Below are 27,890 nucleotides of genomic sequence, written 5' to 3'. Positions count from 1 at the left end.
CAAAAGGGTTAATCTTTCTAAACAGATGCAGTCAGAGATAGTACCATTTAGAGCAGGACTAAATCCTGCTTTCAGTAATGCTTTTCTCTTTTAACAGATTTATCTTGATCACATTAGACTGTTTGCAGGAATTTAGTGCCTGAAAGCCATCATCACATAAACAAAAACACTTTAATCCTAACATAGTATTTTAAACACATTTTCAGCAGTGAAATACAACTTTGTAAGTTGTTCTCTTCTCTTGCCATGAACAATTAAATAAGATGACTTGACTTGACTGGAGCACAAGCAGAAAATTCCACAAACTTCAGTCTGAGACTGTGTGGGTTTTTTTTCTCAGCAGATGGCATGAATTAATAAAGCCTAACTCTGACTGAAAGTCATAAATTACATTACACAGCAGCACCCACAGTGTCTGCTTGTCTGTAGAGGATGGTAAATTTGAACTATAACCATCTCTCACAGTACCAATGTCCCCAGATATTAAAATATTCTACAAGTTTAAAAGTGAAAACTGCTATCAAGAAACAGACATACAGTTTGTTTCACAATTTCAGTCAAAATAGGTTTGAAATGTGGATATAAAAAAACACATTTAATTACTTTATTGACATTGTAAACATTGCCATGCTGTGACGTTACACAAACCGTGACTTTCCAGTTCTTCCATTGGCCAAATATAACACAGTATTGATCCTTGATCATTCATACTATACTCATAGTCATTTCACTCCCTCTTTTAGTCTGAATTGGAAGCAAAAGTAGCAACATATTTAATGGTGGCCAGTTGTTGACCAATTGTCATATCATGTGAAGCCTTGTTAATAATCATTATCATTGTCAATGTAAATATTTTTTTTACTGAAATGTAATTTATTTCAAACAAATTGAGGATTTTTTTATGAAACACAATGCAAAACATGCATGGGATAGGGTAGCGTGATAAAATTTCACTGTTATAAAGCTTATTATTACAGTCTCCCATCAATGCTGTATTGAAATGCCAATAAATAACATACCTTCTGTACATGGGTCAACAATTGTATTAATTCCAGATTGTAATGGTGGCAAATGACAACACCGTAGCACTGGTGAGTATACAACTAGTGTAACTAGTACCTCAGTTTATTTAAAATGGATCTATTTTCGGACCTTGTAAATATGGAGGATTATATTTAACTCCAGCTAATAATACAAAAAACACTGACGACTTTCACTTCAAGTTTCACAGTAAAATGATTTAGCTCCCTTTAATTCATTAAGCACTGTAGTGCCAACAAGATGCATCAGATGTTTGAACTTATTGTTATGACAAGGAATTTTTTTGAAATCACTTCTTTTGGCAGGAATGCTTTCCATTAATTTCTCCAAAGACCCCAAATCATCTTTTCGCGCTGTCCTTATCACATTCCTCGGTAGTATACTCAGTAGGGAAGTTCTCATTTTCAGATGTCCAGGATTGCAGCAGAAAATCAGTCATTGCAGCTCGCTGGAACGTCTATTGTCTTGAGTGTTTTAGTGCTTTACACAAGCACACAACAACACAACTTCCCAAACCTAGGCATTCAAGTATAGTCTCTTGACTATCTAATGACCTTCCTGTCTGCTTCACAGACATTGTCTCTCTTATGTGATTATAGGTTTGAATGTAAACAGGACTGACAGCACTGCTTGCCATAAAACTTGTGGTTGCACACGCCATGCTGTGGCACCAGATAACACCAGTTGAAGTAATCCTGACATGTCAGATCTGTGGAACGAGTGTAAACCAAAACTGAGAGTTATTAAATGCAGAATTATTATTTTGAACATCATAATTCATAAATGTTGTGATATAATTAAGGAAGAAATGTTGTCAGTGTGTAGATATGGTACATTAAAATCATAGAGGAGGTTCTATACCCTTTTTATCAGGTTGTGGGCAGAAGTTAGTGTTGCAAGCCTGGGACATTGGCGGCTTGAGATGAAGGGCACAACCAGAATATGTTTTTCTCTGTACCAGGCATTGGACTGTCCTAGACTGAACACCACCTCCGCATGTTACTGTACACTGTTAGCACAAAGACAATTGGTCATCTGAATGATATTATCATGATTTAAACAAAAGTTAATACAATTAATACCTGAGACCAGGGGGATGTATGCCATTCAGGTCTTGGGAACGGTAACGTTGGATGATGATGAAGTACGTTCCAGTGATGGACTGATGGGGTGGGAGGGACCTGACACTCAGCTAAGGTACAGAGCTGATGGAGCTCCACTTTGGGCCTGGGGATGTGGTGGCATTTTTTAGCTGCGAGCTCTCTGTATTTGCCTGCTGCATCCTTTGGTCAGAGAACCAAAAATCAGGAAATATACTAAAAATTCTCATGATATAATAAGATTTGGGGAGAGTAGTCGTTTGTTTTGAATGAAGCCTTTTTTAGTTTTTGTTTCATATGAAATGCATACCTTTTCAGCACATTTGATGAAACGTGCTTGATAGCCATGGCCGCATGTTACTGAACACTATAAATTCAAAATATGAAGGAGATAATGAATGTATAAGTTTCCATTACAATTCTAGTAAAGTTTAGTATTGATCCAGCAATTGTTCCAAAATTACCTCTTGCCATGTTGAGACAAACCAGTGGACTTTGCGTTGTTTTGGACAGCGTTTGATAAAGCAGGATTCTTGACCAGCAGGTTTAGGCAAGTTCGCGCACAAGGTGTCTTGCAAAGTCTGTGACTGTGTACCTGAGGTAAGTCTAGCACACAGCACTGTCCTCTTCCGTAGGCCATTACCACATTGACGAGAACACTGGAAGAGAAAAATTTCACTCATTCATTGTTTTCTGTACCGCGTATCCTTACAAGGATCACGGGTGTGCTGGAGGCCATCATTATTCAGCACTTGACAACCGTCGGTTGAAAATCTACTAATTTAAAGCTAACATTTAGTTAATCTTACACTGAGTACCATTCATAATCATTACATTATTCTTAAGGCGTAAGAAAACAATACACAATTTAATCAACAAGATGGTGGAAATGAGCTTTTCTCAACAAAATTGGCCAGAGCCCAAATACAACGTCATCATTTTGCAGGAACAATGAAATAATGAAACTTCACATTACTGGAATTGAAAATCGACCAGTCAGAAGAACATCTTGTACTTTGTAAGATAAAAGGCCTAAAAAGACCTCTCCAACCCAACTGTGAGGCACAACGATGAGCATGCCACCAGTAAGACCAAAAACCCAATCCACATTTTCCAAAAATAGTAGTCTTTGAAAAAGTATTTGTAATCCCCTTAATGTCAAATTGTTCCAAGTGCCACACATATTACATGACAGAGGTTTTATTAACATTTTCAAAGACTTCTGCCATATCCAAGTGAATGAGTCATTGTAGTGGCACCATGTAGAACATGACCTGTGGCACATAGTTCCATAGATACTTCAGGTTACTAAACTTTGTAGAGGGGTTGGATATGCTATAATAGAGTAGATCTCAATGGGACCATTGAAAGTTTAAAGCCTTTGAGATCATAGTCATAAAACATAGTAAAATCACAGCATGTTCGGGGGTTTTAAGACCTGAATGTCTCTCATTTTCTGAACCGCTTTATCCTCATTAAGGTCACGGGGGTGCTGGAGCCAATCCCAGTTGTCTCGGGGCCAGAGGCGGAGGACACCCTGAATCGGTGGATGTGCTTAACTATTAAAGGAAGAGTGATTTACTATTTTAAAAAAAGTAGTTTGTTTTGAAAACATCTCTAATCAGCTCACACACAATGGTGCCTCCTGTATAACTAATAATTTATATAATTTGTCACATGTCGTGTAATAACAGAGGCCTACCTGTGACCACGAGCTTGTAGTCCAAGCTGGTGGACAACTGTGAATGCTGCAGGCCTGTCTTCTGGCTGGGGTTGGCTGAGAACAGTGAGAATCAGCAATGGTGGCATTCTTAGTCTGACTTCTCTGGACACAATGGACCTGCCGCGTCTGCTCCCCTCCTCCGCAGCTCTGACTGCATGCCCCCCATGCCCCCATAGACCAGCTGGGAAAACACAACATAGCCTACTGAGTCAACAAGCACAGCCTCCCAATCCCTTGTACACAAGGCCGGAATTCACTAATAACAATGTGATAACTACCACAATTTTGGAAGGCTACCCCTCTAAAACCTAATATACAGAGTGAAACAATGAGCGTGGAATCTATAATAGAGGGATAATTTATGAAATAGCTGGCGTCTTTTTTTAAATTATATTTTATTTATTTTTTACATTTGTTTGATAAGACAGTTACCTAAAACGTGGCGGTCGTACGACATTTAGTAGCTCATCCAGTGATAAAAGGGCCAGCAGTTTATCCAAGCTCCGATTGGCTACTTTCAAAGTGCCCTTGGGCATGACACTATATTGGAAACAATCAATGTTTGAGGCTTTCGACAAGGAAGAATGCGACAATGTCCCACAGGAGACAATCAGGAGGCTAGCGACCACATACAAGCATCATCTAGAAGCAGTCATATAGGACAAGGGCTACTGACTTAAAAGAGAATAAAATACCACGCAAATGAATGCTTTCCTAAATTGTATATTTTAATGTATTTCAACAAATAAACTAATAATAAAAAAATAAAAAAACCATTGAGATTTGGAGAAGACTAATGAAGATTTCTGTGATTTAAATATTTACGTAAACTGTCTGGGACATCTAGTGAAGTTGTGTCGCTTATTCTTCCAAATCCTTCCATCCATTTATTTTGTATACTGCTTAACACAAGACAGAATGGCCTTGGCCTAGATCCCAAGAGCTAAAATTCCAACCTGAACCTTGTTATCACAACAATGAAGAATAATCCTGTGAAGATTTAAAAACAACTGTTCTAGTACTGACAAGAAAGATAATCCACCACTGAAACGATGATTTTTTTTCTGTCTTCTTTAACGCTGACACCTGACAATTGCATGCAATATGGCCCTCAGGCTTAACTCACCAAGGTGCAAGACATTTGTTCATGGTTGACTGGTTGCAGAGCAAGTCATAACAATCTAAACCCAAAACTTTTGGACTGTAAATGAGAACCACAGATTTTAAACCCTTCTTGTTTTATTTCAGGGCTCATTCCTGCTAGAAGTAAAGAACACCATCGCTGGCTTTGAACTCACCTAATCTGCGAGGGATAGTTACATGTCTACTAATTCAACAATTGCTTGTTGTGAAACCATCATGGGCATCTATCTTTTTTGTTACTTTTTACTGTAACACTAATGAATCTTTTTCCAGACACATCCAAACCAACCCCCGAACTTAAAAAACATATTCTAAATATGTTATATACTGTAAAACAGAATGGTATCATTTTCATAAAGTGACTAGATCTCAGAAACCCTTTTCCATGATGTAATCCAATAGATCTTAACCTTTAAGGAGCCAAGACACACATTTAAACATGAGAAATCTCACAGATAACCACTAACCAAAATGGTACAAATGTATGAGAACATAAAGAAAAATTACTATCGGCAATTTGAATTCACCCACATATTGACTTTTCTTGATATGAAATCCAAATTCTTTAATTGAACGAAATAACCCCCTCAAAAAAAACCTTTAGCTCATAAAACACTGTTCCTGCACAACTAACATGCCATATCAGAGGCCCAGCTATGTTCCAGATAAAAAGAAAAAAAGTAATACAATATCTTGGCCATGAAATAGCAGGAAAAAAAAACATCCACAGGCAAGATGAGGTCAGTATCTCCGTTTACAGTAATTTTTTCACACTTTGAAAGTTGTGCTATTCAGCAGTGTCCACTTTGTTTGGAGGAATTTGACCTACTGTATACTCTAAACTCCTGCAGAGATTACATGGGAGTTCTTAGAGAAGATACCCACAGGAATTGAAACTTCAGCAGCAAAAGATAGCTAAATTATACTGTTATTTATTTATTTTTTATTATTTTTAGAAATGGAGGAATAATATACCCGCAGTGAGATGCTTCACCGAGTGCACTGCTATAGGGTGGCTTATCTTAATTTTGTGGAAGTTGCACCTGCTACACTTCTATATTAGAAATTCTACATGACTAAATTAAGGATAATTACTTTTATTGAAATATGTTGTCATACCTGTTTATCTTTCCAAGTTTTGAACATCTGTAATCCAAAATTATTTTATGTGAGATTACAATCCACAATATTCCTTGATCAAAACAAACTGAAATGTGTAGTTGGTGTATTAAATAGTTTTTTTATTTTTATATTTTTTACTAAATGCAAGAATGTCATGTAGGTAATTCTTCAGATTCGCAGTCTTTATGATTGATTTTATTATCAGACATAACATCCAACTAAAACGTCCCCTTTCCCCTCACACGCATGCATTAGCCAAAAGGCATTATTTAGACATTATATGAAATGAAAGATTGTGTAATTATATAACAGGTGTTGAACAACATTTGGATAGGGTGAAGAAATCAGTCTCAGCTTGACATCATCTGTTTCTTCTTGAGAGATTGTGTGAGAAATTTGGAACAATATAGTGTCCCAATAAATGACTTAAAAAACCTTGCACAATCTATAGCACAGCTGTGTTGTTGTAGAGACCTATTTATCAAAAGCATTTGTACCCGTCACCGTCTCCCCACATTGATATTCTGAAATTATCTAATGCAAATGAATCAATTTCCCCAACTTTGAAGATCCAATTTACCAGGAAGACAGTGCGAAAGCATTTTATGACTAAAGAAGAATGGATATTAGTAGTTGTTGCAAGCTTTGGCACAAATAGGAACTCTACCAACTCTCAACTGCTCATTAGTGACCACCTCTTCTTTGTAAAACATTTTTGTGTGTTTGTTCGAACTGTAATGACTCACCTGGCAGGGCATGGTTGAGTGTTGCAAGGTATTATACCAGGAGTTGGTCGAGATCTGGGATTACAATATGATGTAGTCACTTGCACTCGCATGTCTTTGTAACATGCTGGTTTTGTGTTCATTTGGCCTGCAAGGGAAAATGTTGCTGTGATTGTCAATCATAGTCCTATAAATGAACACCCCAAATTCAGTACAAAAAGAGAGTAATGTTGCTAGGATAAAACCAAATCAATCCACTAAAAATACAAGCATAAAAAATATTATTTAAGTAATAAAATAAATTATGTTAGCTTTGGCCTGAAGCAAGGTAAACCTTAAAAGGTTTGTGAAACCTTTAATAAAGCAGAGGCCCCAGCCAGTGGTCTACAATCAGGACACGTAGAGCTGGCAGTGGGGAAGGAGAAGTGGAACAGAAAAGGTTGGGGAATTTTAACCTGCAGGTTTAAAAGAAGTTCTACATTGTGGATGCTTTGTTCAAATTCATTAAAGATAGCAAGTGCACATGTACAAATGCAAGCTCTTACTATGAGATGTGCACAAATTGTTTTAACACTGGGAATTATGAAATGTATAAATGCCTAACACACATAACAAGTACACACACTGACCCCAACCTCAAATCATCAGACCATATGCTTAGTTGTTGTATGTTATTAGTGGGCCACTGTGGAACAAAAGCCAAAGGTCATGGCCTTGCATGTGTTGTTATTGTATGCTCGTGTGTGTGTGTGTGTGTGTGTGTGTGTGTGTGTCTGTGAAATAGGAATCAGTGTCAAGGAGTAGCTTAATGTCCTCTGAGTAATGATGGGAACTGTGACTTCTTCGAAGACATTATTAGAGATCACAAAGGTGTGAGCCAGGGGCGGACCTTAGGGGGGTGATGTGAGTATGGCCGCACCTGGACCTCGGCCTCTAGGGAGGGGGTCTAGTAGTGTGGCTGGTGGGGTAGTGTTGAAAATGCTGTCCAGATAAAAACATTATATCCTGCAGTTTTTACGTTTGTAATATAAAAAGCAAGCAAGTAAGTGTACCTCCAGCACATGAAGTCGAGCACGTGGAGCGTATGATGGCCCACGTGTAATTATGTCTGATTTGATTCCTTGCTGGATCAGTTTTCATCAGAGTGTATTCCCAATGTACACCTGGGTTCAATCCTTGCAATAATATCTGAAAAAAAATTACCAAATAAAAAGGGCATTTTAAGTTTAGTCAAATACCTGAGCATATTTTCTAAAATCTGCATTAAAGCCCAAATGTAAAATACAGTACCTCGATAACCAGTGTCTCATTTGTGGGTCCAGGTGAGATGACACTCTCTGGTCTGCTGTAAGGTCTTTTATATTGAAAAATGGCACCCGCAATGAGATGTCTACCAGGCCAATCCACCGTCCAATGTCCATTCAAGTAGTAGCGCCTCTGTGTGTCCCTGATCGCCAAGTAGGAGCTAGATGTATTCAATTCTACAACACGGATAGAACGAGCCCCTGCTGGAATGGTTACCAGACCATAGTACTCTGTGAGAAAGCACAGTAAATTACAATTCAGGATAGTGTTGACACATTTCAAAGACACTGTACTGCTTTTTGAAATTTAATTTCCATTAAACCCTTCTGTATAATATAACCTGTTACAATTGTGACTTACGGTTGGTCTGATGCTGCTTTGTATACTCCCCTTTGTAGGTCTTGCAAGTGGTATTATCTCCGTTACACACTCCACAACCGTCAAGCACAGCAGAGGACCCCAACACATGGTCACAGCCCACTTTCTGTGGAGAAATTCTCTGTCATATTTTTCTCTCATTATGCATCGACACATTTTGTGAATTTCACTTAATTGTAAAATGGAATATGATAGTTGACCTGGCAAACAGGGCAACATGACAATTACATTTTAATCAATCCGTATTGTTTGAAATAAGGTTAAAAAGGATTACCTCACACAGACCATCAATACAGACGTTATTGCTGTCTTGTGTGCAAAGTGTTCCATCCTTGACTTTGCTGGCCAGGGCAAAAAAGAAGTCATACCCTTCAGCAAAGCAATAAAGCTTGCATACATCTTGATCTACAGTAGATGAAGAGGAAATATTCAATGTTATATATTTCACCACAGTTTTCCAAAACAAGCCATTTTTTAAATAGTTCTCATAAAGCTGGAAATAATGAATTGCAAAAAATGTGGAGGACTGCTCAAATGCTGGTTGATTAAAATCACTGATTAGAGGACTGTCACCAAACTTTTGGCCCCTCTGGTATACAACCTAAATATTGTCTTACCATCCACTCTTGTATATGGTCTCCAGGTGTAGTGCCATCCTCTGAACTGTTTGCTGTTGAATTCAGCACATTGCTGTGCTCGGTAATCAACGGCGTTTTGGGGACAATCTTGTGTGTTACAGAGCTTGTACGACCGAGAGGAGCCTTCACAGAACTTTCCTCCATAGACCGGTCTGTAAAGTAAATTCAAAGTTAGACCATTAAGAATGTTGCAATACCAACATTTAATGAACAGTTATACTCTGTAAATCTGTTTGCCTCCTTGAGCACTCTCAGGTGTGTACCCCAAGGGCCAATGATCCTACAGTTAAGTCCTACATAAGCCCACTGTCACTTATCTCTTTTTTTGTCTCATACTCGCTTTTTATGTTTCCTGCTTTAGATCCCAACATTTCATCTCCTGAAAACATTTATCTGTCACCATTTTCTCACCCTCTAAGTCTCCATGTAGTTTCCTATCTCTGTTTTCTCTCTAACACTACCTCCCCCATCTCACCACACCTCTTCAGTCTGTCATTTGTCAGAATTTTGGCAAGACTTGATAAAGAGGAGGCCTCCGCTTTTGATTGAAGGATCCATGGCTGACAAACTATGCAAATATTTCCAAGTGATTAATGAGTCAGGGAGTAAATGAACAGATAAGAACAGATGCCACATATCAAGTGACCCACACAGTAGCAAAAAGTATGCAGGGAGATGGACACTATGGACAAAATTTTATAAACGTGAAAAGTTTGGACATATTTCACACTAAGTCAATTTACAAGTTAATGCAACTGAGGCGAGATCACTATTATGTCAGCATCCATTAATTTGTCTCATATATGTGATGATATGCGATTGGAATTAAAGTGATGGTACCTTACTAAATTAGACTGCAAAAATGGTTCTCTTTTAATAACATTTAAATTCAGTATTTGTCACACTATTATATGAAAGCAATGGTGTGTTGTGTTTTGTGTCATCACTACCTGGGGTTATTGCACTGCCTATCCCGATAGGTGACACCACTCTGGCAGGTTCGTGAGCAGATAGACCAAGCCGACCACTCTGACCAATGGCCATGCTGCGGCCTCGGGCCTTCATCACCGTGTTTCACACACTGACCCCTTCGACACCACTGGAGAAGATGATAAGTTAACAGTGTGTTGTCTAACCATCAGAAATATAATCACATTTAAAAATAAAACTCTACTCAACCACAAAATGAGCGTCACAACATGGATTGACACATTTAAAAATAGGCAAGGATGCTTTGTATGCAGACAGACAAATATAGCCTAAATTATTGACAGTTTCTTATATAGATTTTGAATACATTTAAATTAACATGTTGCCCCAAAAAATGTAATGTTAAGATATCATTCTTTCAATGTATGGTAAAACCTTTAGAAATTTTGTGGGACACTATACGCTACTCAATCAAACCAAGCTTTTAATTACCTTTTAGTAGAAACATGCAACATTGAGTGCTATTATGGGGGTCTTTTCTTCTTCTAAAGTGAAGCCAGATCCCCTGTTATATTTCAACACTTGTCACAGATGCATTTAGCTTAAAATGATCAAGTAGACATGAGGTCAGGTCTCACTGAGGTATAATAACCACTACTCTCTGCATTGTCACATGATATGATCCATCCATCCAGCCAAAGCACGGAGGGTAGATTAGCTGTCATGTGAATAGTTTGTCCGATGAACGATGTGTGCAGAGTTCTTGGAACCCCCCCTCCCACCCCAGCCTATAACAAAATCATTAACCAACTCATGAACAAATTATTTGTTTTGAAAGCAGCACAGACTTGCTCCAAGTCGCTAAATGTAATGTGAAGACACATCATTGAAATGCAGACATATGTAACACAGGGCCATTTTTGATACATTAGTAACAAAGCAGTTGCAGCAGTTCGCTGAACATTATCATAAAAGACATTTAATTGACAGAGCATGGATATAATCTCAAATGTAATAGAAGCAGTCCAATTAAGAAATCGAACCAATGTGGGACACAAGTTACCCGCTGCGTTTATGTTGACTTAATACATTTCCCAGTGTTCTTTATGATTGTTTTGATTTGCGCAAAGCTCTCAGTGTGAATGTCCTACAGAAATGGCAGTGGTATCAGGCTTCCCACGATCCTCTATACCACTTATCCATACATGCCTTCATGAAATTTGACACTTCTCATAAAATCATCCATTTTTTTCTGGGTGAAATTGTTATTTTTATTATTCCTGGGGAAACTAAGATTTTTTTACAAATATTACATCATTATTTGTTGAGCATCTAATGAAATTTGATCTACTGTCGCCTCTTGAGGCACTTAATTTCTTAGGCGTGTCTTTGAAGAGGACTGTATGTTTGGCATAATCAACCCATTTTTAGAGATCCAGCTGTGTAGTTTTAGATTCTTTCCCACTTATGTTATACATGTTTATTTAGATGTTACCATGGAGAAACACACTTATATAAACCAACCACATTTACACGTTAACAGCTATTGTTTCACTTTTTTTTTCTTGGCTTCTTGGGCCACAATTGTACTGATTTATCTTTCAGAGCATGATTATCAAAGCCCAACATGTATATATTTATGCATGTAAAATGCTCAAAGGATGTAAGTTTAAAAAAGTGTATAAGTGCTACTCAGTACGCTCTGCCATGGATAACTTCAATAATATTATAGGTAAATTAATTTAAGTCTCACACATGCTCTAAAACCAATGTTAAGTTACCATATCAGGCCCACAGGCAGAGCCTTCTGCAGCTGGCATGAATTTGGTCTCACACTTCCTCCCAATTCGGTGGCACCAAAGAGCCTTGCAGATATCCTTGGAGAAACAAAGACAGGTTTTTGTGATGTTTCATACATCTTTACTTCTTTTGCACAGTACTGCACGTGTTTTGCCAAGAGTGGACGAAAACGGTATTAAGAGGATTGATTTTGATGTATTTACATTTTAACTGATGGATATACTTGGTAAAAAGAAGTGATTTGCAATCACAAGAATAATAGGGCACAACTGCCAAACTGAATTCACATGATCTAGCGGTCGTGTTTCTCAGCAGTTGTCTGAAAGAGCCGAATGAGAGCACTGTGTGGTTTCCCAGATCATGTTGCCAGACAAACATGGCCTGCTACTTTTCAGCAACTCAATTCTTTTACTATCTGAATGACTATTTTTGAGTTTGACAAGGGAGCACAGATTCTGACACTGACAGGCAACTTAAAATCAGCACCTTACCCCCAGAGCCACCCTGGAATCTATCATAATGTCTATTTGTCCAGATGTTTTGCTTGTTTAAGACAAAAAGTGGGCAACTGGACAAAAAATGACAGCCAGGCATGAGATTCAAAAACACACATTGACACACCCTCTAGTATCTGATCCATGGTGTTTTCCAAAGTCCACCATTTTTCTTTAGCTCCATATTTTGAACATAGAGAGAATTTGGCATTGCCTTTCAAAAATGGTAATACTTTAGATGATCTCATATGGCAATAAAATGCAGCTGAGAAGCTGATTCCCGTCATGTTTTGTTTTAATGAGTGACAAATACCAAGGAAGGCCAAGACTATAAGTTCTGTTAAGAATTTGGAGCTCAATCAATTCAGTACTACCACGTGGTCGGGCAGAGTACAGAGAATGTGTATTTAGGTGCAAATGTAGATAATATACTAGCAAAACCATGTGAACATAGTTCAATCGTGAAATAAGGCGCCGGCACTGAAAAAATGCACATTCAGGGTCTTTACATTTACTCATCTTAAATACCAAAATGCCACATGATTATTTTATGTTTTGCTTGAAAACATGGTTATATTATGTGGATTTTAAAACCAAAGAATGTTCTCAGAAAAAAATATTTTAATGCCTTATTTAAATGGGATTTAATTGCTTCAACAAACACAATTAAAATGTGTTCCAGCAATCATCTTTTTAGTCAGACTCCTGATCTGAAAGGGGAGGTCATTCCCTAGGAAAGCAGAGGAAAAAGAGGAAATAGTGTCAAAGGGCTTTGAGTTCCTTGAAGGAGGCAAAGCACGCTTTAGTTGTTGGCTTTGGGGGGTTTAGTTTGTATTTGTAGTCTTGGCTTTTTCCCCTATGTGACCTGTCCTTGCGTTTGCCAATTGAGTTCACCTGTCATCCCCTCCCTCCCGGGTGTCTCTCCTGCTCGCTGCCTCTCATGTCACCCATGTGTTTCTAAATGTATCATCAAACCATGTCTGTCTAATTAAACCCTGTGTATTTGTCAGTTCTTGTCTGATCGTCTGCTGTTCATGCCCCTTTCTACCCTGCCTTGCCCTGTTCTGTCCTGTTCCTGCCTGTTCCTGTTCAGGCTTTTGTTTTCCACTGTTTCATTTTCATTTGCCCTCATTCCCTCAAACACATTTCCACTGCGTGTAGTACAATGGCACATTGCATTATACATCTGTCAAATTTCTATGCCGCTTGTCCTAAAAAAGTTGATGGTAAAGCCTATCCTCATTGACAAGACCACCACAGAAAGATTGCTAGTTGATCACAGGGATGTTACGATACGTATATACAGAAGATGAACAGGCATTCATACTTACATTCACGCTTATTGTCAATTTAGAGTTATGATTTCGTAATTCATTATCCCAGAGAAGGTAGATCATTGAATCCATTCCCAGAATATCCTATGTATATAATGTTTTAGCGACCACTATGTCATCATGTTGCCCAAATTGCATCATATATAAAACTGACAAAACAAATTTACCTTCTTAAAATCAAGGGTGCATAGCTTGGCTTTCTCACCAAACTGCCATTTGCATTGTGTGTCTGCATCATAGAGCTCGCCTGGGAGCTTCTCAGGATAATGATACTCCTTTACTCCACTGGGCTCATCTGATAGGCACAAAGCCTGGGCTGAGCTGGTATAAAGCAGATGTGGGTTGAATAGATCAGTGTTTCTTATGATGATTTCCAATCAATATTTTACATTCATTATGGAATGCTGATTGTTAGTAAAATTCAAGTGTATAGTATAAGCAATATGCAACCATGAAATAACAAAAAAAACACAATTTAAAAAATACCAATACTAAAAATTATCCCCCCTTTTGTTGAATTGCAAATTTAGTTTTCATGAAAGTACACAACATATAAATCAGCTTTATGCTCAGTCACTACCAAAGATAAATAAAGTTGTCCTTCTTTTGGAACAATTATATTCACTACCAAAGACCTATAAATACTATGTATAAAACTTTTTTTCAGGGCTGGCTGGCTATAAATAAAACAAGAAAACAATTCTTTTTGTCCATCATTGAAAGATCAGATCCTGTGATTTTTTTTGCAGAGGTCTAAGTTAATTCCTAACGGATTTGAAGAAAAGAAAGTGGTAAGAGATTGACCTCCAGCAGGATCTGTGTTTGACAGATTCCCAATAACTATGTGGCCTTGTGCTTAATATAGGACTGTCAGACGAAATGACGATGACATCAACTGTGCTCTAATAACCGAGTGAGGAAAACACTATCTCAGTGACTCTGAGGTGGAAGATCTGCCAGTTCAGTTAACACACTGGTAAATTTAGTAAGAACACTAGCTCGGAAGCTATCTAATTTCAAGCACATTCATTCTCTCTCTGAAACCCACGCAACCATCCGGTCAAGACCGAATGATAGAATGACGCGTGCATGCCCACCCACTCACACTTACACGCACAAACGCATACACGTAATGCATCGTCTCTTGCTTGGCTGAGCGAGTAAAGTTATGTGTCATGTGTTATGTTTACTAATACATACTAAGAATATTGCATATAATTGTAATTAAAATAAATTTGTATTTTCTTACTTGAGAAACCGACTGAGATACTGACGACTGCACACAGACCACGAGAAGATACCATTGTGACCTGCTAATGTTGGAGACATGATGTTGCCTTCTGACTTCTTACAAATGTTTCCTTCACCATCATGGACCATTCCAAAACTAAGGTATTAAAATGAAAAAATATTTGTATTGTAGAAGAGAATTACCTTGATTGTCATTATAACAACGTTAGAAGTTCTTACTTATGTCCAGATTCATGTGCAATAGTAAATGCCAATCCTAGGCCTGTGTCCTCGTTTATGGTGCAGCTCCGGTACTTGCTGCACATTCCACTTATAGGGGCAAAACCTGAAAAAAAAGTATTCATATATAAGTCATATAAGTTTCATATCATAAGCAGAAACTTGAGTTAAGGGCCAGTTTTTGCAATGGGCAATTTGGGTAACATTTGGTTTGTTTCTTGTCATTTCTTGTGTCTAATAGACCGAAAAACAATTTGTAAAAATAATTTTATTAATTTTTTCATTCATGCTTTACTTAATTATAGACTCAGGTACACACATACTCACACATTTTAGTTTTGACTTCAAAGCGAAGCTAGTATTGATTGTCCTGAGATGAAAAGTTCAAAGGTTTGCGGGGGGTTGTGTGTCTGTGTGCGTCGAGCTCATTTAATTTATAACACAGAAAAGAATGTTGTGTGGTCTAAGTAAAAACAACAATAACCTTAACGGATGTAAAACTATTGTAATGATGAAATGGATCTTACCATTTTATTATGCAAATGTCTGGAACTAATTAAATTCCTAAGGAAAAGTTATTTGCTTTCTTGCAAGCATTTTAATTTATTGTCTAAGAAAACAGTAAATATTTTCATTTGTTCATCTGTTTTTGTGTCACACCGTGTGACAAAGGAAAGGGGCATCTTCCCAGACTGGGGGAAAAATAATGGATGGGAAAAGCTTGAAATAAATGAGGAGAGTTGACATCATTCAGTCATGAAAACAAGCTCTCTTAACATGTTTTGAATTTTATTCTGATGTCATTTATGATTTTTTGTAAAATTTTGTCTTCTCATCACATTTGTCGAGAATGGTAAAAAAGAATGGACAATTTTAACTCACAGTACAATGCATTAAAAAAGTATGACTAAACTTAAAAAGAAAATACCCAGAGTGTCACATGGTTCATTCTTCCATGAGCAGATGTCAAGTCCCGTGAGTAGAATGGCGTGGTCATGACGCTGACCCCCTCGCCCTCCTAGAGTAGACTGCCATTGGCAAAAACTGTTGAGTGTGTGGTCTGCATGGTGACTGATCACCAAACCATCCTGGGACATAAAGGTGATAATGGAAGAGAGGGCATTTACTGGTGGTCTTCAAGACATGAAGAAAAAAAAGGAAAACACATACAGTAACATTGTTGTACAGGTTTTATACACTACTAAAAATGCCTTATTCATCCGTATGATTAAAAAAAAGCCTTTTAATACCTAAGGAACACACTCACCTGGTCTTCATCAAGAAGCACAAGTCCCACGATAACAATATTGATGCTCCCTCCTATGGTACCATCTTTGAAGAGACTAGAAACCTAACCACAACAACACAAGAAATTGTAAATTGTGAGTTAATTTGACAATTACTTGTGAGTTGTTAGACATGAATATAAAGGCACAAAAAACAGTTTAAACTGAAAAGAATGCGTCCCTACAAGCCAATCACAAATGAGACTTTCTAGGCATTAGCTTTAAAGGTGGTCTTAATGTTGACCGGAATGTTAAAGCTTTAATGGTCTCTTGATCTTGGTCCCTCACTCGCTGTCATTTAATCAGTTTGAGTAAATACGACTGGTACTTGTCACTCTGCATTTATCTTATCTTGAAATTCACATTCCTTCCTTATGTTCCTGATTTTTTTTCTGCACTGACACATGTCTTGACTCAGAGCTCTGTTTTGTTACCAAATTCAAGCGCAAACTCGGAGGTCAAAGAGACAATCAGGACCACTTACTTAAAGTTGAGATCTCCCAAAACACAAGACAGATTGTCAAATTCCAAAACAGCTATAGTGAATCACTTTTGTTTTCGCTTTCACATATATGTTGGTCATGTAACCAATAAATGTTTTTACAATTTTTCAAAGATGATAAAAAAAAGTGTTTAAATGAAATCTTACTTTGCTCAAAAGCCAAAAATACAGTGCTATTGATATTATTTATCTGTCCAACAAATGGAGATAGAACTGTATATGCCTTTTGTGTCGCCCAGGGGAACTGGTGTGGTCAGGGTCAGCTTTTTCTGTGAAACTCCATACTCCATTTAGTTGGCATGGATTGACTGAGTTTGGATGTGGGAGCCATGTTTCAAAATAGATGGTTTATCTTTGGATTTGGCAGTCAGTAATTAAGAAGCATGAAGGAATTTTTCTCTAGATCAGCTGAGCGAGACGAGGCGCTACACTGAGTTGTGCAGCCATGAGCTCATCTTGTATCAGTGTCATGTTTTCAGATGGATTCTCTCTGATAAGTGAGAATGACAGTCACTTAACCCAAATAAAAGAGGGATACACATTAACAGTATAAATAATACAAGTAAAGTTGAGACTTTGCCTGTGAATGCTGAAATGCCATATTAATAGGAAAAATAAGATCTTGTAAATAGTAATTAGATTACAGATTTGCTGTTGACCCAAAGTAGGACACAGTGATTAAACAAAATATCTTCTCACCATATTGAGCACAGTGAGAACATAAGTAGTAATGTTCTCATGGCCGTGGTTGTCCATCATCTTTCTGTCTACCACCACTAGTGTCTCAACATTGAGCTTTTGATCATCTTTTTCTATGATGACTGCCCGCTTGTTCCTGGGCATGATCTTGTACTCATCCGGAAGCAGGAAGAGATGCTCATCTGGGGGTTTTGGCATGTCTGGGAAAGGGGGGCAGAGTGGGGTGGGGATATTGAAACACATTAAATAGATCATTAGCAATTTTGAATAAGTGGAAAATTGTATGTGAAATAAAAAAGAAACTAAAAAAGAGTTCATGTAATCTTTGTGAGGATAAGCGGTCCAGAGAATGTTTGAATGAATAAAAAAGAGTTGTAGAATGAATATTAGTATATTATGCAATAAGTACCACATTTACAAAAAAAATGGGTCAGGGAACTTCTTCCCCACTATCTGTCCTTATATGCATATAATGTATATGGTGCATTAAAATAGGTGAGGATTTGTTCCACTGACCAACGCAAGTGTTCACTGATGTCATGCCGATATATAAAAATATATATAAAAATTAACATTCAGTGTGTTTTCACCATTTAAAGACAAAGACAGCTGGAGTTTTGCAGGTTAATAGTGATGGTGGTACAGGTTTATACGATTATGACACAGCTAATGTTAAGTGATCTCAAAGTCATTAGTCAACATAAGCACTCATCATGCTGTAAAGTGACTATTTAACTAAATATACTGCATATACATATTTCGAAACCTTTTGGAGATCAGGGCAACCAAAGAATAAACTGTCACACAGTTTTTGGTGTACAAAGTGTTGCCATCACATTGGTGATCATTTTCATATGACTTAACTTAAGCAAACCCCTCTTGAAGTATACACTTTTTAACAAGACTGTTGCACTGACAAATGTATTTTTTCTTTGCCACACTTCTCGGAATATTTACACCAGCAGTTGAGGAAATAAGAGGATTGAAGTTGAATAACCTGTGAATCTTCTTTTTTTTCTGAGTCATTGTGCCATTAACTAAAATGTTTGTATTTCTGGAGCATATGAACAGTAGAAATAACAGATTTTTAAAATTCTTTTGTCACAAAATAAATGTAATTTTCCTTACATACATTTCTTCCGTCTTCCGCAGAAGTGTTGCCTCTGTTTCTCCGTGTGTATGAAGTCTTCATCTTGTCGGTAGTATTTATCGTCATTTCTCCTGCTGCGATGCTCCTGCTGTTCAGCATTTGTGTTACTGTTACTGTGATGATCGTTTTGCTGTTCACCAGTTGGCAGTATAGTTGGTCTTTCACTGGCATAATCAAGTGATCTCTTCTGAAGCACAGAAGGATGACCCCTCTCACTGTCACTCTTGTAGAGGACGTGTGGTTGGTGATGGGAAGGTGCTGAGTAGTTCTCTCTCTGGGCTAATTGATGGGACACAGGCCTCAAAAAGTAGTCTGCATCTTGAGTGCGGATCAAACCTGACTGGAAACAAAAATGCAAAGTGAATTTTGTTTCTAAATATTGCGCCTCCCAACAATGAAACAAACATAGTTGATTTCGATTTGCAATTACGTATATACGTACATACTTCAGCCATAATGATAGGTCTGTTGTAATAGTGGAGAGCATATCAAGGGTTGTTTTAATCCTTGTAACGGGTATTGGTAAATCTAGAGAACATTATTATAAAGGAAGCTTTCAATATTTCAAGCCAGAATTGTGTCTTGTGACTTTACAACCACAATAAGGTTATCAAAATGAATTTATATTATCAGTGCATCAAAGCAGATTTTTAAACAGTTTAAATTCCGTGCAGGTTTGTTTGGTATTGCATTTTGAAGCACTACATCATTAGTTCATGAAAAATAAATGCATACCAAAAATGGCATGCAAAGATTATATTGTACAACAACTCCACCAACTCATGGAAAGTAGCCTCAAGTGATGTAGTTATATTCCACAAAGAAATACCAACCTTCTCTTTCTCATCTAACTTTCCTAACCGTCGCTGTCAGCAATTATTCAAGATTCAACTTGGCACACTTCAATTACAACATCTGCTTTGCTACTCGAGGGCACACCTTATCTCAACATCTTTATAATGCTGTCAGATAAAAAGAAAACTGTGTTAGGATGAATGGTTCATATTCCTACACGTGTATCTTGAAACAGTCCACTGGCCAAGTCCAACTTAAATTATCTTCCCAGGACCCCTAGCATAATATTTTACTAAACGTGGGGTTTATTTCCCTTTCCTTTGTTTCCATATGTTACAACAAATGTTTGTTAATGCCACCAGACAGTTATGCCTGGGCATAGGTACTGTATATTTGGACACACCTCATTAAATGAGCATTTACTGAGTCTCAGTGTCTGGCTCTGACTGTGTAAAAATAATGGTCTAATAATACAAGGATGGCACAGAGGTTAGCATTTCCGCCTCATAGTTCTCAGAGCAAGGGTCCAATCTCAGGCTCTAAGCTTTCAGTGAGGATTTTGCACATATAACCTGTGACTGCATGGGTTTCCTCCCATGTAACAGAGAAATAAATAAACTCATCTGTTACATCTTGTAAACTGGCCAAAGCGTATGCAGTACATCCACTACTGCAACATCCATATGTGAAGAGATTAGGTCACCACATTGAGTTGGCCTACATAGCAAAGTCATCACATTACACACTGTATTCTACGAGGTGCAAATAGCAGTCATAAAATGCCTGAAACACTACTTGGGAGGGCGCAAACAGCTGGACTCTAAAGAGTCAGACGCATCCAGACAAGCAGCAACAAGAACGGGTGGGAGGCTTTCTGAAAACGGAACTAAGAAGAGGAAACATCCAGGGCGTTAAAAGGTGCACCTTACCAAGTGTATAAAGTCCCCTTTCCTCCTGGCATAACGTCCAAAAATAGTTTGGAAGACATTTTTCTTCTCTCAACAATGAAATTCAATTTATAGGTAAAAAGACAATGCAGGGCTGCAATAAAATACATTCTCCAAACAATGTTAAACCCACAATGTAGAGCTTTGTCAATGCAAGAGGCTCAATGAAGCCACAGGATTGCCGCTGATGTCAATGCAAGCCATACTTCTGTCATGAGCTGGCTCACTATAGAAAAAATATTGAGACAATCCAAATTTCCTATTGACTTTAAAGTCATGCTTAAATAATAGTGGATTGATCTCCCATGTTTTGAAAAGTGACTGTAGCTACCATCCTACATTCTTCAAAGCTGGATTACATCAATAATGCATCAGTCATTCTAAATATCCTTGGAAATCCCAGCAACGTACCGTTCTGTTATTACTACGTCTACAAGCCCTGAAGCAAGAAACTTCCTTTTTACAAGAGGAAACCACAAGAACCTCCAGAGTTTTGTGAACAGCATAAACTTTTTCTTTTGGCACATACATATTTATTTATATTATTATATATTTCATATCCATATCAATCAGAAGGAAATATAACTTTTACATTTGTTAAAGAGACATATATAATTAGACAATGCAAAAGGATGCCTTTCTTAAAACAATCCAATTAGCAATCAGTATAACATAGCAATCCATTGATGTCACCAGATTGCAGAGAATCGATTTGGAATGAAGAGGAATCTTGGATAAAAAAAAATAAAAAAAACAACGGTGTCGGATGTTGTTATCTCAAATATTCCCCCGCTTGCAGCTTCAATGCATAAAATTACAGTTTGGTCATGCATACATTCTGTCATATTCCATTATTGATTCCTCAGTCACAGATGCTTGAGTCGCTCTCTGTTGAAATACAGAATTGTCTAACAATACCCTAGACTTCCATCATTAAATAGTACCAAGACCAGAGTGATTTACGAAAACAACCGCAGAAAGACATGAACTATCCAAGAAAGTCTAGCGTCAGCAGTTCAGAGTGAAAGTGAAGTGTAGCATGTGTTGAACTCTCTCCCTCTCTCATCTTATGATGATCTGTGCACTTTAATTTTCTTTTGGAAAACACACACACACACATAGAGGTGACTTATCAACTCACTCATTTTCATTGAAACCCTCCTACAAACTCATTCTAGGCCTGGTCACACTCACCATCCCCTTGCATGTGGACAGCGCCACTGACGAGTTGACCTTTAGCCTCAGTGAGCCCTGGTAAAAGCAGTGGTGGTCCCTTTGGTAAGCCCTTAGGCTTTTGGTGCCATTTTTTCCCAGGACCTGTATGGTGAAGCCAGGTGCAATCAGGGTCTTGGATGTCTCCTGCAGCTCCATGTGGAAGTCCTGCCCCAACCCGCTCACCCGGAAGTGAGTTGTTTCATCGCTGTCATTAGCGTTTGAAGTGGATGCATCTGAAGACAGGGATCTTCGTCGTCTTCTGCGTTGATGATGGGTTATTTCGTGTGTGATGTACACACCTTGGTAGTTGACCTCATATGGAGAAACAATCTCATATTCTGGTGAAGATTAGAAAGTGAGATATTAAAATTATAGTATCAGCAATTATTACACACATGTAGTGTTTGATTTAACAAAGGTGCACGTGGAATATGAGGTGTTCTAAATTGAAGCTGTAGTCAAACAACTAAAGTAAAAAAAATAGATGTCAGGATATCAATGATTATTTTAAAAACAAATTTGAGACAATTGCTACCCAGCCACTTCAATATAGTTGTTGTTGTTGTTGTTGTTTTTTTTAACCTTGCTGAGGTCAAGTAACTGCAGGTCATAAAGGCAGATGGTCTCCTAGGGCTAACTATGTGCATCCTTAATGGCCCACGATAATTGAACCAAAAGTGGCGTTAACCTTTTGGGCCCCGTCACAATTACCTTTCCAAATGTAGAAAGCAATCTACACTATTCTTCTAGATATTAATGAACATGATGAACATTGAGTCTGTAAGTCACTAGCAAGTAAGCATATTCTATTTCATTGTTGACTTTGGTATACTCTTGTATGGAACAGAACGACTGAAAGTGATACAAGCTACAATTATTGGCCATATGCATCGCGACAACCTTGAACTTGAGGTCAACCAAGGCAGTCTCAGGAACATTATACAATATTAGGACCAATTTTACAAAGCCCAAATAGCACAGAGACCAAAATTTACATAGTGGTAGACAGTGTGACATCAGTTTGAAGTGCTGGTAGTGAGAAGCTGTGGTGCATCTTGATGCCAACAGAAGCACATCCTCTCAACATGATATATGCTTATTAATGGGTTCATTTATTTCAAGCACTGGGCGCTACATCTGCTTATTTTTAACATGGGTGGTCACAGCGTGGAGTCAATCTCCAGGCCTTGAAGTGTTTTAGCTCTGTGATCTTACCACAAAGACCCCAAAGGCGCCCTCAAATCCTTCATGTCTGAAGAGTCTACTCTGCAGACATGAAGGTACTTAGGCAAAACACAAAATATTCCTTCCTATCTTGGTCAACCTTCCCCCAACACACACACAATTAAGTCCACTCATGTTTGTCCCCCACACCCCTTAACTCTAAAACCATCTGCAGCGACCCATGTCTGACAGTATACAAACAAAGACTCTGCAGGAATTGAGCACAGAAAGCACACACATATCTTGTCTGATGGAACGTGACGAGATCCTGCAGTGGTTAGTTTGTTTCTTTAGAAGCTCCTGAGTGCCATTAGTAGGCCCACTGATATGAGGTCTCACCACTGGGTACCTTGGCTTAGTTTATACTACAAAATGGACACGCGATCACTTATTCTGTGCTTGAGGAATGATCTACTCTACTATATGTACTGTATTTTATAAACTCACTGAAAAAAAACTTGTTTGAAAGAGCTGTAATAACCTCATAGAAGACAATCAGACACCACATTTTATCGGCTCATATCAATATGCACAATTTCAGTTTCGGATAGTTAATTTGTCACCGTTTCTGCTTATAAAAAATAAAGAGACACTAAATATCAGCATGGCTGGGTGGCCCAAAAAGTTGCTGATGCAGCAAACCACACTGATTTTAAACGCGGAGGAGGGTTAGGAATAACCGTCAATAACCGCCAAGAAGCAATTCTTAAAAACGAATAAAACTATTTTATAGAGGTTATAGAGTTTACAGTGTTAGATCCAGACGGGGATGGCGTAATTTAACTGTCCGTTGCCCCACACCGGTCAATTGAAAGATCAATCATCAACAATAATCGCGCAGTCAGATCATGTCATTCTGCACACTGTAGAGGGGATGTAGGAAAATAACATCTCATTCAATTTGACTTGAAAATGATTTATGTATTTGAAAATACCTGTGCGCTGAGATAAACCAAGAGAACGGAGTACATGTGATGAGCCGGCAAAGTCAAGACTTGCAGCACCATAATTTACAACATCACCCTGGAGAAAAAAATACAAACACATGACAGCGTCCCATTTCAATGCATATAATCTTTAAGAGTAGAATGCATCCTAACACGTTGTGTTTTCCTTTACACGCTTCCAACTTTACAAATGCGCATGTTTATGATCGTGCCAGTGACTTACCTGAATCAGCGCAAGACTGTAAGCCAAATCGAAAATTAACAGCGTCCAGAACAGACCCATCATCACAGGTCTGTCTGTATCAAAGCCGGCGTGACTCCAGGTGAACGTCCCTCTTTTCGTTTTTTTCCCTCTTTTCAGCTTAATTAAATGCTGCCTTCGCTCGCACTTGATTCATGTAAAAGGGAAGATTACTACCATTACTACTTCTCCTACTCCAACAACGGTGCTGAATGGACCATCACCTGCTTTCGTAGCCGATGTAATCCTTTCGCACCACTTTGTTTCCCACTTTCATTTGCAAGAGTTGTACCCCCTCTCTCTCTTTCTCTGTCTCTCTCTCACTCCCCCTGTCTCTCTTTCTCTGTCTCTCTCTCACTCCCCCTCTCTCTCTTTTCTTTCTCTGTCTCTCTCTCACTCCCCCTCTCTCTCACACGCTCTCTCTCACACAAGCTCTCGCTCTCTCTCCCTCTCATATTCTCTCTTTTATATTCTCTGTTATTCTCCCTCTCTCTCCTACTCTCTCTCTCTCTCTCTCTCTCTCTCTCTCTCTCTCTCTCTCTCTCGCTCCCTCTCATATTCTCTCTCTTATATTCTCTGTCCTTCTCCTCTCTCTCTCTTCTCTCTCTCTCTCTCTCTCTCTCTCTCTCTCTCTCTCTCTCTCTCGCTCCCTCTCATATTCTCTCTCTTATATTCTCTGTCCTTCTCCTCTCTCTCTCTTTCTCTCTCTCTCTCTCTCTCTCTCTCTCTCTCTCTCTCTCCCTCTCATATTCTCTCTCTTATATTCTCTGTCATTCTTCTCTCTCTCCCTTCTCTCTCATTCTCTCTCTCTCTCTCTCTCTCTCTCTCTCTCTCTCTCTCTCTCTCTCTCTCTCTTTCTCCCCCCCTCTCTCTCCCTCCTTCTCTCTCTCTCTCTCGCACTCTCTCTCTCGCTCTCTCTCTCGCACTCTCTCTCTCGCTCTCTCTCGCTTTCTCTCGCTCTCTCTCTCTCTCTCACCCCCGACCCCACCTTCCTCCCTCTCTCTGACTCCCACCATCATCATGTGAGTGGTGGTTTTATAGATGATAGCAGGTAGTAGTTTGAACCGAAATCTTGTAACCCAAAATTACATCAGCATTTCATTAGGGTAATGGATCATATAATTTAATAAATGTTGTCTGCTCATCCTTCCCCAACTCTCTTACTATATTTAGAAGCTGCACTGATAGGCAACTTGCCAGCATGCCACAATTCCCTACAGGTGCTCATAGAAAAACTCAAGGGAAGGTAGTCAGAGCATGGCGAGTACTTGTTTCATATCCAGAGAGCTATTCATTCTCCACACAGAAAACCTTGGCTTTGCAAAGTCACTGCAGGGGTGTATGGCTCAGGATCTGCATGAGCGAGAATGGACTATTTCAAATAATTGTCAGATTTGGAAAGCCAGACATCCAGTCCCTGGTCCCAAACTCATTTTTCTCATCTTCTGAACTGCTTTATCCTCACTTGGGTCACGGAGGGTGCTGGAGCCTATCCCAGAGGTGGGAGACACCCTGATTTAGTGGCCAGCCAATTGCGGATCACAAGGAGACAAAGAACCATTCACGCTCACGCTCATACCTAGGGGCAATTTAGGGTGTCCAATCAGCCTACCATGCATGTCTTTGGAATGTGGGAGGAAACCGGAGTACCCAGAGAAAACCCACGCAGGCCCAGGGAGAACATGCCTTGGTCCAAACTCTAAAATCTGTTTATAAAGAAAGATACAAGTTATCAGAAATCCTCAAGTTAATTATGAACTCATCAAACTATTTATGCTATTATTAGATCACACACAAGTACTTATTATTACTGTTGATGCTATCTGTGAAACCCTCCATAGCATTTAAAAAACCATATCACATTTTGTGTGATCTGTATTTCAATTATGGGTTTACCTCAAGATACGCAGGAGAGTTTATTTTAGAACATGAATAACAACAAATTATAGTATTTTCTGAATCTAAACAGCTACTGCACTCTATTCTATAAAACACAACGTACTCTGTTCCTGTAGATTCTCACCAGAGTAACTGGCATTACTCGTATTTTTATATTCTTGAGTTTGCAAAGCAATGATAAAATGTTAATCCCTACCATATGTTTGCATACTCAGTGTGGCAGTTTAAGCAAATGGTTGACGCCTCCTCCTCTTAAATGAAAACATAAAGGGAAAAAATCTGTCACATATTCATTGCAATCAAATGGTTGGGTTATTAAAGGTAAATACCCACTGTTGATTAAATGTTTCATTTACAATCAAAATCCATAATGGAGAATAAAATAATACTATTTGTATGAGGAGGCTCAGCATACATAAACCGTCTTTATACTGATTTAAGTTGGCTTCTGTGAAGGTTCTGACCTTTTAACAATTTACCTGCCATATGTCTCCCAGTCTGCCCGGCTGCCTATTCAACTATTAGATGGAACATTTATTTCCCTGTCTGTCTCTCTTTTATACAACAACAGGCGCCAAGAAAGTGCTGGTACACAAAGGGTGGTTTCTTTCATTCTATCAAACACCGATGTTCCTTTTTTTATTAGACTTTAAACAGCATTCATGAAATAAGAAGGGCTTGCTTGGTAATGCATTGTGTTCACTGCTGTAAAGCTGAATTGAATTCATACTCAACAGTCAGGAACTATTTTTTTTTATCCAGCCTCTTTGAGGGTTTTCTCTTAACACATTCACTATAATAGCTGTACGCGTGTTTGGTGGCATTATTTTGTATTATGTATTAGTTTCCATAAGTGAATTACAATTCATTATATTCTTCCCAGTGGCACAGTTTTGGAATTGTTAGCACAATGGCCTCATAGTCCTCAGATCAAGGGGTCAATCCTGAGATGTGGCCTTCCTGTGTAAAGTTTGAAGGCTTTCTCTTTGCACAGAACATGGTCCACTCGGATTCAATGTCCCTTGCTCCACTATAAGGTGAAGACTCTGCCCATACATAAAATGTCATAGATCTGTGGAAAAAACAATACACTTGAACAATAACAGAGAACGTGTAACCATTTAAAAAAACTTTACAGATTACTTGCTGTTCTAGATATTGGTTTTGCTATTTTAAAAAATTATGATTTCTTTATGGGCATTGCAATTCACATTTCAATAGACACATTGAATTTGACCAAACCATTCCTTCTCTTCTTCAACAATGAAGTGACATATTTGGTTTGTAAGCCCAAGTTTAAAATGAGGGCTTGAAGAATTGTGCTAATTATTGGTCGTCAGGTTTATGTGATCACTGGGGCAGAAAAAGCATCTCTAGAGGGGTGTAACCTAAAACCAAAGTGGCCAGTCTTATGACACTCTGCAGGAGTAAGAGCCTGGTAAAGTTCATCACCTCTGTATTGTGTAAGCACTCCAGTTATAATACCCCCCTTCATCATTCCCTCAAAAGAGTAACTGTTTCTTAGAGATGATGAATTTTAATTAGACAAGTGGTTAAGAATGTGACCTGTGACTGCAGGCACTCAAGTTTGGTTCCCAAGAAGACCTAACCTGCCCTTGAGCAAGGTACCCATGGGCCCTATAAACCTGCCCATTATATCAGTAAATTTTTGTGGAGTGTGTGCTCAGTGAAACACTGGCAAATGTTCATACAATGCATTCAAACATCTATTGAACTAAAAAATGTTCAATATGAGTGGAAAACACTCATTTTCAATTTAAA

At 38.4% G+C, this 27,890-nt stretch overlaps 1 protein-coding gene across 2 annotated transcripts; it reads right to left on the bottom strand.

Moving 5' to 3' along the window:
* Nucleotides 1-590: 590 nt before the first annotated feature.
* adamts16 (ADAM metallopeptidase with thrombospondin type 1 motif, 16) lies at nt 591-24,440 on the bottom strand. 2 transcript variants are annotated; one of them, XM_077598640.1, is made up of 24 exons: nt 24,192-24,440; nt 23,957-24,044; nt 21,777-22,135; nt 18,823-19,180; nt 17,691-17,890; nt 16,471-16,554; nt 16,132-16,291; nt 15,204-15,309; nt 14,983-15,120; nt 13,901-14,054; nt 11,887-11,982; nt 10,126-10,274; nt 9,155-9,327; nt 8,812-8,942; nt 8,520-8,643; nt 8,145-8,389; nt 7,907-8,042; nt 6,876-7,002; nt 3,844-4,045; nt 2,606-2,800; nt 2,452-2,508; nt 2,124-2,324; nt 1,903-2,050; nt 591-1,750 (listed from the first exon to the last, which is right to left on the bottom strand). In XM_077598640.1, exons 1-24 carry the CDS (start codon nt 24,252-24,254, stop codon nt 1,635-1,637), a joined length of 3,810 nt encoding a protein of 1,269 aa, XP_077454766.1. In that variant the 5' UTR covers nt 24,255-24,440; the 3' UTR covers nt 591-1,634. The 2 variants fall into 2 exon arrangements, with proteins under 2 accessions (XP_077454766.1, XP_077454767.1); XM_077598641.1 differs by lacking the exons at nt 21,777-22,135; nt 23,957-24,044; nt 24,192-24,440 and having other exon boundaries at nt 18,819-19,147.
* Between the last annotated feature and the right edge of the window lie 3,450 nt (nt 24,441-27,890).

Source organism: Stigmatopora argus, chromosome 4 (assembly GCF_051989625.1).
Source record: "Stigmatopora argus isolate UIUO_Sarg chromosome 4, RoL_Sarg_1.0, whole genome shotgun sequence".
Classification (NCBI taxonomy): domain Eukaryota; kingdom Metazoa; phylum Chordata; class Actinopteri; order Syngnathiformes; family Syngnathidae; genus Stigmatopora; species Stigmatopora argus.
Note: the sequence above shows the minus strand (reverse complement) of the source record. Positions and strands in the feature narration are given on the sequence as shown.